We start from the raw sequence: 21,717 nt of genomic DNA, 5'->3' as shown, positions 1-21,717 counted from the left end.
CAATCCAAAACCCAAGCTAGTCCAGATCCACACTCTGGTAGAAACCTCCGAGATCTCAACTTGTGTTCGCAAGCCACCAAGCAACCTCCTTGTTTCTAAACCGCAGCCACTAGCTCTTCTCACAAACTTAATCCAAGATCCAAGTGTAAACTGCCTCACATTCGGCGCTCTGTCTACACACTCACAATTCCACCACAATCCTGCTGTAAACTACCTCACATTCGGCGCTCTATTCACAGACTTAGGAAAACTCACTCTTCACTTTCTCCTTCTCTTTCACACCTTCCAGCTTTCACACATTCAAGCTTTTCCTTCCAAAGCTTCCACTTCTCGAGCTTCTCCTTGAGCTTCTACTCCTCGAACTTCTCCTTGAGCTTCTACTCCTCGAGCTTCTCCTTCTCAAGCTACTCCTTGAGCTTCCCCTTGAGCTTGATTAGAAATGCTCATATGCCTTGCTTAAATAGGCACTTACCACCCAATACATGACTTATCCACAACCTTCTAGAATTCCTCCACAACCTTCTACAACTTCCACAACTTTTTACAATATTTATAACTTTCTAGAATTCTACCCACACATCTCGATAAATGGAATGACAACCATTTATTTTTTATTTTTCTATTATGCCACCTATGCACCTCGAAAATAGAAATCCTCTTTTTCTTTCTTTTCTCCTTTTTCCCCTTTTTTTATTTTTTTATTATTTCTCCTCTAATTTCCATCGCTTTCTCTCTCCTCCACAAATTTTTTTTTTTTTCCCAATAATTTTCCCATGCAAGGTGCTCCTGCATTACATCTTCATCTTCACCAAAGGTTTCCACCTCAACGGGGACAAGAAAACCAACGTGCAAATCTTCCACATCTGCATTACTCTATCAAACACTAGAATCTCAACCATCCAATCAACATGCTCATTCCCAAGAACAAACTGAACATAATGCTTCATTACCAAACTCTCATTCACATCAACAACTAGTGAATTCACACTCATAGCAACAAACCCCACATCAACAGCCACATGTAGATCTCCATCAACACATGCCAAACTCTCAACACCAGCAACCTCATTGCTCACAACAAGATGCTCTACAATACATAACTCACCTCCAACAACCGGATCATCCATGACCAAGTGCTCTGCAACATTCAAGTCACCACCAACATCAACTAGATCATCCACAACCGAGTGCTCCACAATCTCCATGTCAGACTCAACCAATTGATCATGAAAACCAACATCTGTCCCAACATCAACAACATTAGGAATATCTTTAGCAACAACCTCTGTTTGCTCTGTAGGTTTTGCATCAAACTCCACAAACTGATCAGCAAAACCATCCTCTTCCACCTTAACCTTCTTAGCTTTACCATCCAACCGAGCAAACATCTTAGAAAAATTCCTCTCCACTATATCATGGATTTTTGCAATCATCTTAGGGTCCAATCCTCTCAGAGCCATCTCCCAAGATCTTCGTAAACCCTCTGCAACAAATCCTTCCCACGCTCCTTGTGATAACCAAATTGTTTGCAAGTCAGATCGCAACCTGCCACCTTGCACGAACAATCAAGAACCACATCACAAGTCTAGGACAATGGATTTGCAATCCACCAGCTCTCCACAATCATGCTTCAACAAGTTCAGTCTTCCAGCTCCGCATCAATCGATCAATCTGCATGTCCTCCCAAGGTCCTAGTGCAAATTGCCTCAGCTTCGGCGATCTGTTTACATGCTCAGGAACTCCCACTCTAATAAACTTCACCTAACCAAGGTCCTGGTACAAACTGCCTCACACTTCAACGATCTGCTTGTACACTCAAGAACTCCTGCTCTGATAAACTTCACCCAACCAAGGTCCTAGTACAAACTGCCTCACACTTCGGCGATCTGCTTGTACACTCAAGAACTCCTACTCTAATAAACTTCACCCAACCAAGGTCCTGGTACAAACTGCCTCACACTTCAGCAATCTGCTTGTACACTCAGGAACTCCGGCTCTGATACTACTGATGGAGGTACTGCTCTGATACCACTAACGAAGGGCCACACCACCCAATTACATTAACATTTCTGCAAGATCTCTCAAGATCCAATCCAAACCCAAGCTAGTCCAGATCCACACTCTGGTAGAAACCTCTGAGATCTTAACTTTGTGCTCGCAAGCCACCAAGCAACCTCCTTGTTTCTAAACCGCAGTCACTAGCTCTTCTCCAATCTAATGCAAGATCCAAGTGTAAACTGCCTCACATTCAACGCTCTGTCTACACACTCACAAGTCTATCACAATCCTGCTGTAAACTGCCTCACATTCGGCGCTCTATCCACAGACTCAGGAAAACTCACTCCTCACTTCCTCCTCCTCTTTCACACTTTGAAGCCTTCACCTTCCCAAGCTTCCACTTCTCGAGCTTCTCCTTCTCAAGCTTCTACTCCTTGAGCTTCCACTTCTCAAGCTTCTCCTTGAGCTTGATTAAAAATGCTCATATGCCTTGCTTAAATAAGCACTTACCACCCCATGCATGACTTATCCACAAGCTTCTAGAATTCCTCCACAACCTTCTACAACTTCCACAACCTTCTACAATATCCACAACTTTCTACAATATTCATAACTTTCTAAAATTCTACCCACACACCTTGATAAATGAAATGACAACCATTTATTTTTTTTATTTTTTCTATTATGCCACCTATGCACCTCGAAAATAGAAATCCTATTTTCCTTTCTTTTCTCCTTTTTTCCTTTTTTTTTTAAAATTATTTCTCCTCTAATTTTCATCACTTTCTCTCTCCTCCACAATTTTTTTTTTTTTTTTATCAATAATTTTCCCATGCAAGATGCTCCTACATCACTTCTCGCCCATTAATTCATGTTGTGTCTTAAGCCCTATTTGTCTTGGTCCCTTGGGCTAACCATGACTTTACAGGGATTAGAGTGACATTTGGCCTAGGTAATTCCAGTTTCGGGCCAATCAGGGTTGATTCAGCAGAGTCTCTAGATACTTACTATTTAGCATTTATAGGAAGTTGGCAAGATTTGGTATTTTTGGCATTTTGGTATTAAACTTGGAGCGTCTCACCGAGATCTTACCAACAAAATATCACACATGGTTTTTCGAGTCCTATTGGTTATTCACTTTACTGCCTGAAGATAAGTTATTAATAAAGTTATCATTAAATTAAAGTACATGTTTAGATTCTTACTCTATTATTATTGAAAGGCCATTTTATTCTCTTAGAAGTGCATAAAAGGATATTTTTAAGAAGGGAATAAAAGATGAAGAAATAGGTAGGGAAAAACGAAGAGTCACAAGACTATTCTTTAAAAGAACAAAGAGAGCTTATGATCATAAGACTATTCTGCTGGAGATATCACACAGGTGTCTCACTTGAGCTTAAAATATTTATGTCTTATTATCCAATCTGACTGCAATTTTTGTGTTTACGATTGGATCTTGTAATTGTTCTATTGAAGGATTGAAATGCAATATTATTTTTGGAATTTATGTTTCAGCTGAGTACTTGTAATTTGTAAATGAAATGGAAATCAATTGCATACAAAATATAGTTTGAAATTTCTGTGTTGAAAAATCGGGTAAAATATCCATTGAGGGTATTAAAGTGGTATTAGAGCTAGTTTTCTTGCTAGCCTGTGAGATTTTATGAGTAGCAGAAATTAAAGTATTTGCAGTTTTGGGGTTATTTGATTTGGGGTTTAATCATTATTTGCAAATATTTGAATGGAGGAATATATATTATATATGTGGAGTTAGATATTCAAGCATTGCCGCATAAGGTTTGTGTAAACATAATTGATGGACTATATGGAAAATATTTTGGATATTACAGGACGAGACAATTTCCCCACACAAAGGCACATTGTTGTTGTGACAATTGACCTCTCCATGGCATGAGCTGAAACAAAAAGAAAATTTCCCCAACACACATGGTATGAAAAGCATGCATACATGTCTAGTGACCTATATAGGGAAGCTCTTTCTCATGGACATCAAACAAAAGTTGAAGCTTGAGCACTGTCAAGTTGAACAACAAAAGAGCTATCTTCTTGATACATATGTTGCTGTTCAACATCATCAACTTTGGTATCATGCTATGCTGATGCCGAGTGAGATATTGTTCAAGTAGATTGGACCCCAGGGTCAAAAGTCACACATTCATCTTGAATGAAGACCTTGTATTCAACATTATCACAATTCACAATTGCCTAATTTATCCTGGATTTCTGGGATGGAGAAACGGATTTCTGAAATGGATTTTTTCTTTGGTATCTTAGGGAATGGGGAGGGGGCAGTTATATAAAGTATGCATAAGATTTAAAATATATAGGGAAATGCAAAATTTCAAATATATTCATACATAACATTCATAACCACATTATCACTGCATATTGACCTAGTGGAGTTGGATGTGACAATGTATAACAGATAATAAAAACTTGTATATCTGGGTGAATCCAGGCTTAAGTCACCTGTAAACTTGGCATATCAGGTCTACAACATCTAATAGTTTGTTCAAATCCGTTATGGGATTTTACTTGATTGTCACCGCTCAATTGGCATTGTCTTTTGAAAAATATCTGGAACTCTTTGGCATGGAAAGCTCGTCAAAATGATATTAAGATGAAGATGCAGTAAGCTATTCTTGTAAGTGGCCTTTAAGATGTTTTAAATTAACAATGGGTAGAGTTACAGAGCCACATAGACAGCAGAATATGATAATTACAAAGCCTTTAATTAGACGCCCTTATACAGGTGGTTAAGTTCTCAAATTTTCACCAAAATTACCCTAGATTGAATCCAACTGCTTGTGATTTTTTGACATTCTGATCTATAACAAGCTCAAGCTATGCCTGATACAAATCTTCAAAACAGACTTTCAGTGTCCTCTGTTGTTCATCCAGTAAATAAACTTCTGAATTTCAACATGCATTGTCTGAAAAGCAATGGGTGCTACAGTCCTAAACTACCATCTATATCCTTTGTGCTGGTTCTAACTTGTTTGTGCCTAAAATGGCATGTGTTTTTTTTTGAAATGGCATTGAATTTTGCCGGGGATGGCTGACCATCCCGGGAATGGTCAGTTGTCTATGGCAAAAATCAATGCTGTTAGCAAGTACTAGGGACGTTTACAAATTTTATTGCCTGATCAGGGACTGCTTGGAATGTTTCCGCCATCTCCCTGTCCCTGGCGCAGTGCCTGTTTTCAGGATGCTGCTAATTATGATGCAAATGCCTCCCCGGTTAATGCTGGTTCCTCTTGTCTCAGCAGTTCTAAAATTTCTTTGTCATTTGCTTTATTTGTTTTCAATCAGGCAAAAGCAATGTTTGTGATTGACTGTAGACAAGCAAATTCCCACTCCCATTTTTTAGGCAATGCAAAAATGACATGTTATTGATTATTTTAAAATGCTTGTGCAATAGAAGGCGTTGACAGTTTTCTGATTTGATCATTCCTTTTAAAGAAAAAGCAGCCTCCTATGCAAAACAATGTGATTAGCAGAACTTGCCTCATTGCTCCATACCAATCTGGCTCAGCCTTCAGCTTATGTACCTTTAGATTTTTCAAAGGTAGAAAACTATGGTTCATTGCCTTCAGTTCTACTGCAAATTGACTACATGGGTCAGAACAGGTGGCTTCGTGATTTTAAAAAAGTCATATTTTCAGATGGTAGAAATCATGCAAATATTTTTGGAGTTAGCCTTTTCTTCTTTCAGTATGATTTCACCATCTCTGTTTGGACAACCAGAGTCTCTGATATTTCATGTAATGTAGCAGCAAGGAGTTCAAGGTTAAAACCAAATTTCCGTTGTCAATAAAGCAAAACTTGAACAACATAGTGTGAATTTGAATATACTCCAAAGAGCTGTTTGGTGTTTTGCAAGCTATGGTTTGTTTTGAGAAGAGACCAAGGAGAGAGGCACAAGTAACGGTCAAAAGAATAAAGGCACAGAGGATTGTGTTTTTATTTAAAGGACAACAGAAAAAGACACCTAAACAAGGACCAAAACTTTCTGATGGAATCAAATGGCCTTCATTAGCAGTTTCAAGCTTTTATGGGTGCGCAGTACAATACATGGATACTGATGCTGCATGAGAATAACAAAGTCTCTAAACATATAAGAGGCAACAGCCAGAGTTGTTGAAAGAGAATGGATCTGAGAAATCTTCAAGCAAATCAAAGATCTAAATAGCTCAAAGGGCAATGAGAAACAAAGTTAATAGTGGCATAATATTCTTTAATGGCAGCAGCAGTGTGGGTTTCAAAATGGAATCAAAACAGGCTACAAGATACCGTGATTTGAAGATAACAAAGCATCCTTTTTTTTGGAGAAAATGGTTAAAACCCTAAATCAGATATTCCTGACAGAAAATCCCGCGGGATTCTTAGCATATTACAGAAACCAGAAATGATTTTTGAGGAGAAAAATCAACTAAAACAAAGCATTATTTTTTAGGTGAAAATTTTTTTGATCAAAACTAAACATGAAATTCAAGGCACGAGCCAAAGAATATTATTTAGATAACTTTTGAGAAAAAAGTTATTAAAACCTGTCAGATAATTTTTGAGTAAAATTTATTAAAACCCAACATATAGTTTTAAAGGAAAAAATACTAGAACTCAACAGATACCAAAGAACCCTCCCGAACTGTAGAAACCCTGAAAATTTTATAAAAAACCTACAAATAATCTTTAATGGGAAAAATTATAAACACTAGAAACCCCACAAACTTGAAATCCACTTTCTGGTTTTAGGGTTTTACATTGAAAAAAAGCTGTGACAAAACCTGAAATAATTTTATTGGGAAAAATTATAGACCCTAACAAAAAATTGAAGGGAAAAATTTATTAAAACCGTCCCCATAAGGGAGTCAAACCCAGACTAGCTCGCGCTAGTACCGTGAAACTTAAAAAAACAATATTGATTGTATTAACAATACACATGCTTAAATAAGGTTTACATGTGCTAATAATAACATGAACCAAAAAGCAAGTTGTCTAAATAAAGACAACTTTTAGAAACAGATCAAATTAAGATATTTAATAATAAAGCCTACATAAACATTAAGGTTCTAGAAGAATGAGCTACATTTAGCAAGAACCTTGGATACTAAAAATAATCTAATACCCTCCATTAATGGTCATTCTAAAAGCTACCCTGCAGAAGACAAGAATCCTCTTGTAGTTGCAAATGCTTCAGAACATTGTGTTGTTGCAGAGACCCTCCTTCGATCTATAGAATATCAATGACAAAGAGTAGCCAAAATAAACAGAGAAGGTTGTCCCCTTCTTCAGAATCATATGCAACAAGAGAGTAGAGCCCGCCACTGACCCTCTAGAATCTACAAAATCGCTGACTAGAAAAATCACAAAAACACACAACCTGATGTTGGATAACTAAGTTCCTTTAGAGATAGTGACACTAAATACAGCTGCCAAACCGTCCAAACTTTTGCAGATGAGCCAGATGCCTCAAAACAGACTGCAAGATACCATGATTTGAAGATAACAAAGCATACTTTTTTGGAAAAATGGTAAAAACCCTAAAATCAGAAATCCTTGACAGAAAATCCCACGGCAACTTTGTGTATTATAGAAACTAGAAATGATTTTTTAAGAAGAAAATCAACCAAAACTAAGCACAAATTTTGAGGAGAAAATTTGATCAAAACCAAACATGAAATCCAAGACACGTACTAAAGAATATAAAATAGATAATTTTTGAGAAAAAATTATTAAAACCCATCAAATAATTTTTTAGGAAATTTTATTAAAACCCAACATATAGTTTTAAAGGAAAAAATACTAAACTCAACAAATATCAAAGAACCGTCCCGAACTGTATATACCCTGTAAAAAATTATTAAAAAAACTACAAATAATTTATAATGGGAAAAGTTATAAACCCTAGAAAACCCACAACTTGAAATCCACTATCCGGCTTTAGGGTTTTACACCAAAAAGAAACTGCTACAAAACCTGAAATAATTTTATGGGAAAAAATTATAAACCCTCCCAAAAAATTTAAGCGAAGAATTTATTAAAACCCTCCCCATAAGGGAGTCAAACCTAGACTGGCTCACACTTTGGTACCATGAAACTTTAAAAAACAAAATCGATTGTATTAACAATAGACACTCTTAAATATAGTTTACATATGCTAATAATAGCATAAACCAAAAAGCAAGTTGTCTATATGAATGCAATGTCTAAAACTAGACCAAATTAAGATAACTAATAATAAAGTCTAAATGACCATTATCTAAGGTTCTAGAAGAACAAGCTAAATTCAGCAAGACCCTAGGATACTTTAAAATATTCTAATAACAGTGCATGTCAAGTTTCATATTTGCTCGCAGTTTTTGAATCATTTGTAGCAGATATATTTTGGTACTTATAACAGATTATGACAAAATCTGAAGTGCTTTCATGATAAAAACCAGTAATATTTCATAATACGTCAAGTTCTAAGTTTGTTGCAATTCTAGGGTGCTTCGGCATCCACTCCTAGAAGCTAGTCCTCATTATTTAAGTTGATTTGCAAAGTTCAATTAAAAAAATCTAAAAAGTTTCTGATCTGAAAATTTATTTGCAGAGTGAAATTAAAACTAGATATTAACAAAATTAAACAGAGTGTACTAGAAAATTTAATGATATAAATATTTAAAATCAAAAATACTAATACTATAATCAATTACAAATATAAATAGTGCCTAATTCTAAATACTAAATACAATACAATAGATTATTAAATTGTTTTAAAATTAAAATTATATTGATTTAACTCTCGGTAAAACATTTAAGACGGTGTATTTCTATTTGTAGGATGTTTTAACAAACAAAAAAAACATATATAAAGAAATTTGTGTGAACGCTTTCTTCCTCTCCCTCTCTCTATATATGGTCCCAAATTACCCAACATATCTCTTAATTATAAAAGACTGTCTTGTGGGGAAAGTGTAAATCACTTTATCTTGCATATTAGCCATATTTTGTAGCAATTAGATTTTCTAATAGTTACCAAGCTCAAGAACAAAGTGGGCCTTATTAATCCACCTACTATTCATCCATATATAAAAGAAGAGATGGAATGAAACAATGTCTGTGATATCGCCTTCACGAATTAAATTTAACCTTATTGATCCACCTGCTATTCATCCATATATAAAAGAAGAGATGGAAAGAAACAATGTCTTTCATATCCCCTTCGGAAATTAAATTTTGCGTGTGTCCGTGCGTGCCTATGTCCGTGCGTGCGTGCGTGCGTGCGTTCATGCGTATGTATGTGTATGTACATACGTACGTACATACATACATATATATAGAGAGGGAGAGATACACACACACACACACACACACACACACATATATAGATACACCTATGTATATACAGATAAGTCTATATATGTGCAGATAAACCTAAATGTGTGTATAAATATACTGATAACTCTGATATAGTAAATAAAGGACTTTGTATTGTATGGATATGTATAAAATACAGATAATACTGTCATCATATTTATATTTATGACTTGTATCATATCTTAATTAGAGAATATATTTGTAATCTATGATGTGGATGTATACTTATCAAACAACACAAACTCGATAACAATAACCAGCCTTGTGAGATAGAAAGGCAATATGGGAGAATGGTGAGGCCTCACTAGGTAGACCACCTTGTAAAATATGAGGCCACAAGGAACAAGAGATTCCGCTCTTGGGCCTAGGGTTGAGTTAGGACACCCTATTGTAATCCTTCCCCTAACCCATATGCCTTGGCGATGTGAAGGGAATAACATACAACGATGGAGGAGAACAACATAATGATTCTGCTATGTACACCAACTCCATAACTATAAGGGATGAGACCAAGGGGGACAGAGGATCTGCCCTTGGGCCAAGGGCAGTGACAAAAAGGACACCTTATTATGTCCTCTTAGTCAGTTCTCACCATGGTTATGGCCCATAAAAGTTGAAATGCTACAAATGCTTTCTAGCCATATGCCTAAATATATTATGATTGTGTTGTTATCTAACTCCAGGATAGATCTGCATATCTTTTTATTTACTTACGAGATACTAACAATATAATCAGTTGTGTGCATGGACTTGTTCCCTATTTGATGATTGCAGGACCTAAATCAGGATTTACTTTCGTTTAAGGCATTTTTATTGGTAAAATTATATCTCTAACTGTCTTCCAATTCTTATTTTAATGGAAACTCTGATTCTAGGGCAATCAAAAAAGTGGGACATTATTTTGTTATTACACTTACCCTGTTCCACTGAGATAAGGCCCCTTGTTTCCAAACAATATTTTCCTATATTTGGAACCTCTACTTACTAATTATACACCAAAAGTTAGTGAGATATTATTATTGACTAAGCTGTTCAATTAATAACATTTTAAGTGAGAAAAACGTGGGTACTTTAAAAAAGGCTGAAATTTTCATTAAAATTGAGGAAAAAAGATGGGTAGGCAGTTTTTTTGTAAATAAATGACAAAATTTTCTAAAAACTTCTGACTAGAACTCTAGTTTCTCCAAAATTTTATGAATAAAACTCTAGATTTTCCAAAAACTTGATTGTCATTCCAATTAAATCCTAATTTTACCTGCCTTGGAAATTGTGCCCAAGTTTACAAAATAATTAGTGACCCGTTTCAGATTAGATTGCCAACATGTCCAAATGGTGATTACTTGCAACAAATAGTGAGTTATTGCAAATTTATACTTCACCAATAGTAGCTACGCAATGCACTATCATACTTGAGCACATCCAGATTGCATAGTTTGCATTCAGAAGAGTCAATATTTGTGTCATCTAACATTGTCACTCTGTTGATAAAGCAGTTTCCGTATTTCTGCATAACTGAAGATTCATATGAGTTTTTCAAGGTGTTGTCTTTGTGATTTTGCAGCTAGTTGAAAGTTGAAAAAAGCTTACAAGGTTGAATAACTAGAGACTGGAGTCTGCTGGGATAGAGATGTTGGGCAAGAGATTCTGAATGTTAACTAAACTGACAAGACACTGTATTTTCATAAATAAAAATCCGATTAAACATGACAGTTTGCAACTTCACAAGTACAAATTCTTAAGAAAACCTAAACAGCAGCTCCAAATTTCTAACCCATAAATGATAGTGATTTTAATGACTGCATTGAAGAGACTCAACTTTAAGGTACGTCCTAGAAATATACACAAAAGTACTAATGTTCAAAAATAGAAGATAAGTCATATCCCTTGCAAAGTTGCTGTACAGAAGCGGGTTCTAAATTGAGAAGCAGACCTGTAAATGATTCCCTCAAGTGGGCATAGATTGTAATGATCTCCAAAGGATGACCTTTGTTAGATAAACTTTGTTAGATAAACTTTGGAAGCATAGCATCAAGAGTTTAGTTGATTCACAAAATCTCAGCAAAATCATCAAGATAAAAACACTCATAAACAGAAGCTCAAAACTGTCTTTGCAACCCTTGAAGCAATTTATTTAACTAAGAGCATATCACTGCCTTTTCAACCCCTTAGAAATATCAGAAAGGCAGTGTTGACTTACTTGCATAATTGCATCCACCAAAATGCATTGAGAGCATATCAAGAGGATCTCATGTCACCTACTTAAATGAAATTCATGTTTCTTTCATCGAAGGAGACAATAAAAGTCCCTTCATGTGGCCAGCATATAGGATTGACCATTGACCAGAACAAGAAAAAGCCTCCTATGCATAGATTGCATTGCCCATTATAAAAACAACTCATATGGTTAGTACCATAGAAGAAAAGTTGATCTATTAAATGCTATTTGAAGAAAGAAGTCAAATGCAGCCTCTACAAGGACATGAGATACTTAGTCATGAAAAGTGGAAATAATGCTCCAGAATCATTTGGGAAAGTTTGCATTACAAGCATCTATGCACAAAGCATCAAAATGAATCATAACACAGTGAATATTGGGAATTCAAAAGGAAAGGGGATAAAGTGGGTTGTGCATCAATTGGAAAAGTACAAGTCAAAGCAACATGATCAAGGGGGAGCTGATGAGAAATATGAAAACTCCAACTGTGGAATACAGCCGATGGCTATTGTGCATCTACTGTGAATTAAGGATACAAATCTACTGGTATCATGGCATATGAAACTTTGTTATAAATATCAAGACTGGGGCTCACCCAACTGTAGAAGCCACCTTCCATATGATGTGACAGATTATTCCCATTAGTGAAGGCTCTCTACAGACCAAAAACCTTTAAATCTGGCCAGCAAAAAACACAAAAAAAAAAGGTCATCTACACCTCAAATCCTTTAACTAAATTTATGATTCAGAAAAAGATTTGTTTGAATGGACGGAAGTAAGTAATGATTACACTTCTGAAATCCTCTCACTTGGTTACAGCATGGATCCAAACACAAAGGCAATGGATAAAGCGCAAAGCAATAGCCATTTTCTTTGTTTTCCCCATCCTCCACCCTTCCCACACAAATATTGGAGCCAACAAATGGTTTGTCAGATTTGCTTAAACCTCCCTAGAATGAAGAAAACTAATTTATACACACAAAAAAACAGTTAGAAATCTAACACATCTCTCATCTAAGGTGATTTTATATATTTAAAATTAAACAATTGATCAAGTGTGCACATAACTTACTTCCTTAAATATATTAGGCTAAATCAGGTTCACCTATCTTCAACAAGTCAGCTGGCTGCTTCAATTGGCACCTTAACCATGCATGATATTTTACATTCTTTGATTTAGTAACTTGAGGCCCTAAATCTGGGATCAGAACCAGTTCACAATTTTTTGATCAATCAGGGTATTCCTATGGCTATTACAAACCACTTAAGGGTTGAACTCAAAATTGTATGAAAGGGGATATAGATATGGATACTGTTGTCTATGAATGAAGGCATTTTGAAGACCGCTGATGTAGCTGGATGTATATCATATTAAACTGAAAATTCCCATTCAATCGGGGTAATCAACAAGCTTATCAGAGTTCAAATGCTTCTTGGAACACTTTCCTTGAAGCGTTCTTGAAACTATAAAAAGAAAATTCTATTAACTACTGGAATACATATATGTCTACATCTCTGCCCTTTTCTTAAACAAGGAGATAAAAATGTGATAAGCAAGAACACATCTAATCCAGAGGTTGCTCTTTGGCTTATGAACCATGAGTAAGGAGGTCTTGTCCATCAAAGTAACCCAGAGACAAACCTAGCAGAATCCTGCCTTCCAGTGTTTGGACCTTGATTATTGGCATTACCAAGGAAATAGATTGTGACGTTGCTGCCAGAGGTAAGCCCAGTTTGATCTGCACAAGGTTTGCGGTGTTCTCTCCTTTGGGTCTTTTCCTTTAGAGTGAATCCTAATTTCAGGGACTGAAAGACAAATAATGAACAAGGTGTAAACGTGATAGAGTTAAGCTGGATTCATTTTTAGAGTTTAGACACTACATAGAAGGGAATTCATAGGCAATTATTTCAAGTATATCAAAGGGCTCTTTGAAGGTTTAAAAGCTTAACAACACTCTTGGACAAGCTTGCCTCATAATTAAGAAACTTAAAGTGATCTTTATGTACAAAGTTTGAAGGACTTGCCTATGTGGTGGATTGCCTGGAAAGTGCTTGATATCAGTCAATTTCACTTCACTAAAAAGCGGTGATCATGTGATTGACAATGAAGAATTTCCAGCTCTTCTCCATGAAGATCTCCTTGCTCTAGTTAAATATTAAAACTTCTGAATATGTTACCAAATCAGAAGTAATCTTTTAAAATCCAGGTACCATGTGTTTCTGAATCATATTCAAGTACAAAACGTACCTGAGTATGTTCCTATTAAGGAGATTTGTTTAGAGTCATCAAGGAACATTTCTGGCCTATTACAATTTATACAATGCATTTTGACAGTGACTCCAATGGAAGATGAAAAAAGAAATATATTTCTCTTTTTCACAATAAAATGTATGATCAAAACCCAAAAGAACAATCATTTTCACTAGTTTTTACAAATTTTTCCTGCCCATCGTTGTTCACTGTTGGATTATCTCAACTATTCCAACAACTTCCAACCATGTTTGTCTTCCAGCAATTTGAACAACCTTTGGTTGGAAAAATAATCGAACTGTCACAATCACATTCAAACTAGTTTTTTCCCTCCCTTAATCAAAATCAAGACTATAGTAATATTTAAGTTTTTAACTTTATTTATAGGTTTTAACATTTTTTGTTTTTTATAATTTTTATTAAGTATAACATTGTTTATTGTTATTATTAATCTTACAATCTTTTTTATTAGTTTTTAATGATTTTATTGTTTGTTAACCTTCTGAGTTAGAGTTACATTGTTAGTTATATTAAATTGTACTAATTAGCATTGAATTGATATTTATTAAATTTGATATTAATTTAATACTTATTGTTAGTATTATTAATATTATATGGTTTTGAGAAATAATTGCACTCGTTTATCATATGTGATACTCGTATTTATAATATAGTTTTTTTTTTTGTTTTTTTACACTTTTTGTGGCATTAAAAAAATTTGAACTCATTATCATTTAGGTGCCTACAACAAAGGCTTTGTCATTAATATTTTGATGTTTTTAAAAGATAAATTTAATATAGTATAGCTTTATTAATGTGATATTACTTTCATAATTTGAATTGGTATAAAAAAATATCATCTACTTATCAATTTATGAAGTAAAGCAAAGGCCGCTTCAAAATGAATGGTGCAATACTTGCTGAAGGTTTTACAAATGGAGCGGCAAGCTAAGTGTTAACATTAAAGGAAACTCTATGTTTAAGCTCACGTCAATTAGGAATACGTGAAGGCCCAATGCTTAAAAATGACATATTTGCAACCCGACAGCAATATCAAGAGTAATTAAAAATTAAAAATTATATAACTTATGATATTAATATAATACTTTTTTTAGATAGTATATATTTATAATTTTATATGTTTATTAAATAAACTAGCCAAATATATAATATAATTGTTGATTAACAGTGTATGTAATAGTTCAGCATTATGTTTAGTATTATCATTTGTGTTTTTTGTTTAAAAAATAATATTATTATTTTCTTGTTATCTTTGATATGCTTTTTAGTATGAACTTTCAACTATTCTAATGGTTATTAGAAATTTAGAAAACAATATATGATGTTGGTTATTGTATTATAACCATCTTTAAAATTAAAGCTAATCGCAGGGTTGCATAATGTCTATGTACGACTCTAATGCTGGACTACAAGGGAATAGAGAAAATGAATATAAAATTATTGAAATATTATATATAATTCCGTATTTTAAAGGCTGTGGCTTTACACTCGTTACATGGGAAAAGATTGTCCCTATCGACACAATAGAATCACCCAGTACTGCTAATAACAGAACCTAGTTTTTGAATAAGGACAGTATAATGTATCATAATGGTCTGATTTTGCTATCACAGTCAATAATTGCTGCCTCAACAAATGACCATACCAGACCTTGCACAGATGCACTGGAAAACATCATAAGTCTCTGGAAATCCACTAGAATACCTTCTACGGTCAAGAGACATCAGAAGTCTTCTTGGTTTTCAGCTTACAGCTTTTTCTTTCACTGTATTTGTTTTCTAGCTATTATGTTTCAGGTTTTCAGTTTCTTCCTCTATTTTTAATTTTTATTTTCAATTAAATAAAATACATATAGGTCCTTGAACTTTATTTGTTTTAAATGAAAACAACTGGGTAGTTTATCTAGGTATATTTGAAATTGCCCAGGTACAATCTCCTACATGGATATGCTCATACAATGTATCCAAGCCATATTTCAGCCATATCATGTCTCTACCTCCCAAGCCAACTGTACACAGATGGGCAGAAGTGGACCCGAAATCTGGATACTCTCATTAAATTAGAGATTTTATCGCAACTAGCCATTTATCCTTAATTTATCGATGAGTTATAGGTAGGTTGTAAGATACACTTCATGACAATTTCAAGAACAAATAAAAGACATCAAATTTCCAGTCCATAATAGTGTCAGGGAATGCTTGATAAAAAGAAGTAGTTTTTTGTAGCATCAACATTTTGGATGACACCCCAAAATACAATTAGAAATCAAAGTATTCCAAAACATGTACCAACTTTCAATCATCTTTTTCTTTGAACGAAAATCTCCTCTTCACTGCTTTAAATAAAATATATAATCATATAAACTATTTACAAAAGGAGCAGATCCTTATGCTTGATGGCATTATGGATTCATAGAATGAAGCAGTAAATCAAAAGAGGAAAACTTTTCATGCAGCAACTTTCAAAGACAAAATCTGATAGATTTCGTCATTTCTCTCTGTAACTCTAAAATTATACAAGTCACTAGACAGAAACCAAAACCATGCTTCTGCATCTGATCACTGCACCATATTGCCAATTATTATGTGAGATGAAGGAAGAATGACAAGAAAACTTAAATTGAGAAAGCATCACCCAACAAGATCATTCTTTCAATATTTTCCCAAATATCAAAAATCAAAATATGTTTTTTGCAGAACATTGTGATGATGAGTAAAGGGAAAATGATACATATGTATTCATTGTGATGATGTCTAAAAAAAATGATTTATATAGTTGAATGTGCAGCAATGATGTAAATATAAAATTAGAAGAGACGCCAAGGTTAAAATGAACCATGAGAAACAAGACAAGACAACCTTGTTTAAAATAATCACTTCAGCCAGGAGCAATATTGATAACTGCCTAGATAGTAACTTTCCTCAATGATACATGTAAAGTGTATGTGGAATTCTTAATTAAAGGAAAATAACAGAATGATCATACTCACCCCTGCAAAGGCGATCAACCAATGGCTTGCACCAGTTTCCCATCACCATAGCTTTAATGTTTTCCGGAGAGTCTGCCAGTTCATCTAACATTTGCTCAATTTCTGTTCCCCTGTCAGCATGGTCGCCTCTTAATAAAACTGTTACAAGCAACAAGACTGCACCACGCTCCTGACCAAACTGAGCGAGAACAGCACTTTTGTTCTTGATAAATTCTAACAGCAATGATATCGCTGCGCTTGAAACAGTACGTCCACCTGCTGATAAATTTTTAACTATATATTTTAGCCCCCTAGATTGAAGTAGCTTATCCTGATCAAAAACAATAAAGTTGTTCATCAGAGATAATAGATAGCCTAGAAACACAAATTTCAGATGTGCACAACAGTCAGTATGATAGTATCAAACTTTATTTGCATGTCAGAAAGTAGTTCTAAAGTGGAAGAGAGAAATGCAGAGTCAATGGCAAGACCCTCTAATGTCTGATTCAGATTAGCAGCCCAACCTTGGCATGATCTCTGTCTTTAATCACTAATTCTAGTGTAGAGAAGCACAGCACTCTTAATTCCCTGTTCCGGGCCCTTATAGCTTCCAAAATAATTGGAACTAGACCTTCAAAAACAATCCAGTCTTTACAATCAGGATTTTCCTTGCAGAGAGACTTCAAATCATTAAGGGCAGTTTCCTGCTCAACTTCCTTTCCTGTTTGCAACTTATTCCTTGCTTGAATTATTCGGGCAGCATAATTTTGCTTTCTCCAGACCCTTATGGCATGAGCCAAAATATAATTTGGCCTCAGATCATGATCCTGCAGAGGTTGACCAGTAGCAGGATCTGTAAAATCATGTGCATCAAAACGAGATTGGATAGCCCTGCGTTCATAGCTCTTGCCACTAGCTTTTAGTATAACTGGATCATCCATAACTTGTCTTGTCAGACAGCATATGAACTGTGATGAAGGTTCATTTACAAAGAAATTTTCTACAGAGTCAATAATTTTACGTTTCAGCTCAAAATAGATTCGTTCAGAGGATTCCAATTCCACTGCAGAATCTTCAAGAGAAAGAAGACACAGCAATTGCTCCATGTACTGTACCTCTTGCTGTTCCTTCCTCTCTTTCGCTTCTTCTATATCTTTTCTGAATTTAGAAAGTTCGCTATCCATCATCCTGGGTTCAGGCAGCACGCCATGAGTATAAGCAATTTTTTCCAGAAGTTCAACAGCCATAACCCGATCTGCTCTTTCTTCATCAATTGCAGCTTGCAATGCATCTAATATCTGCAGAGACTCAGAAGAGACACGAACTTCTGCTCGCATCATCTCACTCTCCAAAAGCATTAGTGCATTCCTTGTGGAATCCTTGACCCCCACATCATAGAGATTGCAGAGATCACCCAGCAACTGAAGCGATTTCCCTATGTCCCTCATTGCCTTCTGAAGAGTGTCACAAATTGACCGACAATGTAATATATTTGAGAAAAATGAACTGTCTCTGTACCTGAGCACAAGCTTCTCTGATTTATCTAATTCTTCTTTCAAACACTTCAAAGCACTAACAAGAACTGGGCTATCATTGGGAGCATCCAATCTTGACAACAGCTTTCTTATGCTATTTAAGTAATCTCCAAGTTGCTTGAAGCTTTTCTCAGAGCGTATATCTTGTGCAGCAAGAGCAACCTTGGCAAGCTGATCACATAACTGAGATACCAGTAGACCGACGGGAACAAGCTCAAGGCCTGTGCCCATCCTAGAGAGTGTCAGGCAACCCTAGCGTAGCCCAGCTGTTTGTGTTTGTACAACCAAGATATAGATCACAAAAGGCAAACCTGTAGAAGAAATCATAGACTTCCTACTGAAAGTGGCCTGCATGCCATCATATATACTCTAAATGATGAGATTCAGTTGCAGCTGGGAAGTACAATTTCACTCCAGAGGTAAGCACAAAAAGGGGGTTCAAAATTCTTAAAATGGCTGCTGCTGTGAGATGCAAGCTTCACATGCCAAAACCGGGGAATGGAATATCTGCAAATCATGTGGATTAATACCAATTAGAACACAAATCAAACTAGTGTTAGGTCCAATAATCCCTCAATCATGGGCCCATGTGATATGCATTTGTCGGCATCTGAAAATAAGTAGCTTGCAGAAGAGTCCAATTCACTTTAAAAAGCTACAAAAGCAGGAGCCGAGTAACTGGATATATAAGAAAATTAACTTCACATGTCATTCATCAATCCCAAAACAATAGGAATATAAGAAATTGGGTACATGAAAACATTTGTGTGCATGTTGACTTTGTATGTAAGAAAACAAAATTCAAACACGCTTCTAAAAAGCCCAAAATTAGCAGTCACTCAGAGAGCTGTGAATAGAAAGAACAGCATAAACTATAAACGAACCAAAAGACAAGGATTGTCCGGCCTCAAATGCACCTCCCTCATGTCAGCAGGAGACTCTGCTCTTAAGCAACTCTTTAAAAGACCCTTTCTACTCAGTGGAGATGACTATCAATTTCAATTACCCTCAGTTCAAATAGAAGCTTAATTCTCATCAGCATCAAAGACTCTCAATTTACCCTCCATTTCCAATAAACAAGAAGAAATTATTGATGTAATTAGAAGACACGGATAAAATCTAAAATTTCAACCAAATTACCTTGAGAACACAATTCAAGATAACCCTAAACCCCATTGACCCCACCAATAATTTACCAAGAAAAGGATTAGAAAAACACAATTAAATAGTTTTTAAGTTTAACAATATAACCCAAGCTTATCCCACATGAAATTAATGATAGGCACATAACCGCACCCAATAATAACTCGAAGAAAAATGATTGATGCTATGAAAATCAACTCTACATCCTCAAAGACCTTTATGAACCTAAATGCTTCCAATTCCACAAAACCCTAACCCTAACCACTAATCTGAAAGCAAGACCAGAAATATCCAACAGCATCAAGAAAATAAAACCCATAATGGTTTCCAATCATTTAACTGCTATAGCTTAGACGATCGCACAGTCTGTTCCAGACAATCTCTAACAAAACGATGCACTGTGTAAATCTACAACCTTTAACCATAACAATATTGAATTTTAAAAAGGCCATGCTGAAAACCACAGAACCTCAGTTCTAACCTGCAATTCCGATGAAATTATGGCACTCTACCCCAAATTCAGCATCGCAACACTCCTCGTCGACGGCTACAGAAACATTGCAAATAGATAGGACAAACCCTCTTGTCCAATTTGCAATAGTGGTGCTTCTCGGCTTTTATCCTTGGCGGGAAGGTCTTCTCCTGCATCTCTAAGTTTCGGACTTAGGCTGCTAACACAACTGACCCTGCCTTTGAGCCGTGCGCCTCACCATCCATAATATAAACTGGTACTGGAAAAAATATATAAACCCAGCTATAACACGAAAATATCTCTGAATTGCTCCCTAAATGATATAAAAGAAAATGCCACCAAGCTCTTGGCCCTAATTTATCATCCATTCTCATGAACTCGATGATGAGCTTTGGTAACAGCAATGGACAATTCCCGTGCTCAAGCAACCTGACTGCAAAACATCCATATCGGATTTGCAAATAATTTGCGGCCGCCTTTTAACACAGAATTTAAGCAGCACAACTTTTCATTCCATGGGTCTGATCCGACGGCTTAGGAAGCGAGAAACGCGGGCACAGTAAGCAAACTTGGCGTTTAAGTTGCCTGAAGTTTATGCTGGGTGGAAAAGTATTGCGGGAATAGATGCCGTGGAAGTACACGTAGAAGTATTTTCTCTGCTGTAAATATGATCATATGAAATAAATCATAATTCCCCTCTCTCACCGCGTAATATCTGACTCTATCTCCGTCAGACCATAAAATTTCCCACGTCAACCATTAGACCTCATGTACAGATTTGACTTCGACGTTAAAATGGCAGCAGAATTCTTCAACGTACTTGTCGTTTCGTGACTTTTGACATTGTTTAGAGACAGTTAACATCTGTAACTCTATTTCTCAGTGATTAAAAAACTGAGTAAATCGCATCGACTAAAAACTGCTCCAACTTATTTGACCACTCTGAATCGTATTCCCCAATCCAAGCGGTTTAAACCTTAAACCGGCGTCGAATTTGATGGCTCTTTTTAAGGCCCTCTTGAAAGATTTTGACAATTTCTTGGCTTGATTTTTTTCCCTGATTGAGCAGGGTTGAATTGTAAAAAAGAAAAGGCAGACTTTGTTAGATTGTAAAGATTTATACAAAGGCTGCACAAAAAAATGCAAATAGAAATCAACCAAACATCAAAATGAACAATGTCACTGCTATCACCAACAAGGTCAATTATGGAGTGATGTCAACATTAGTATGATCAACTATTTAGGAGTGGAGTTAAAGTTGTCAAAAAAATTCATAACTTTTGTTGGTTGATTTGGAGATGATTATTTTGAAAATCAATTTGTGTCAATTGATGAATAATTATTTCTACTCTTTGTTGGTTGATTTGGAGATAATTATTTTGAAAATCAATTTGTGTCAATTGACGAATAATTATTTCTACTCTTTTGTATTTGTAAAGGGATGTAGGTTCAGATATACTACTATTTTCTTTTGTCTTGTAATATGACTAATGTACTTTCAATTCAATTTTCTTGATGATGGATCTAATATTATATAAATCACAAGTAAGTATTTCAACCTTTCCTTCAAAGAAATCTACAAGGATGTGATTGCTACAAATGTGATTGTAACCAAGGTAATATTTTGTAATAAAGAAGAAGATCGTTGGTAGTAATAGCATTGTTGGATGCATGTGTGTTTCCAAAATAGTGATCTTAGTGTTTATATATCCTTTAGATGAGTCACATCCC

At 35.4% G+C, this 21,717-nt stretch overlaps 1 protein-coding gene across 1 annotated transcript in view; it reads right to left on the bottom strand.

Annotated features, from left to right (window-relative positions):
- Positions 1 to 20,930, bottom strand: part of LOC149574739 (U-box domain-containing protein 44-like) — a 58,579-nt gene extending 37,649 nt beyond the window's left edge. The window contains exons 1-3 of the mRNA XM_089814558.1: positions 19,996 to 20,930; positions 17,361 to 18,878; positions 16,858 to 17,167 (exon numbers count right to left, since the gene is read on the bottom strand). Of these exons, the coding sequence (XP_089670684.1) occupies positions 16,858 to 17,167; positions 17,361 to 18,602 (1,552 nt within the window). The 5' untranslated portion in view covers positions 18,603 to 18,878; positions 19,996 to 20,930. The remainder of the gene's footprint in view (positions 1 to 16,857; positions 17,168 to 17,360; positions 18,879 to 19,995) is intronic.
- Positions 20,931 to 21,717: the final 787 nt, after the last annotated feature.

The sequence above is a fragment of the Cupressus sempervirens genome, chromosome 2 (genome assembly GCF_028749045.1).
Source record: "Cupressus sempervirens isolate cs-2001-9-10 chromosome 2, ASM2874904v1, whole genome shotgun sequence".
Classification (NCBI taxonomy): Eukaryota; Viridiplantae; Streptophyta; class Pinopsida; order Cupressales; family Cupressaceae; genus Cupressus; species Cupressus sempervirens.
This window is presented reverse-complemented; position numbering and strand designations above follow the sequence as displayed.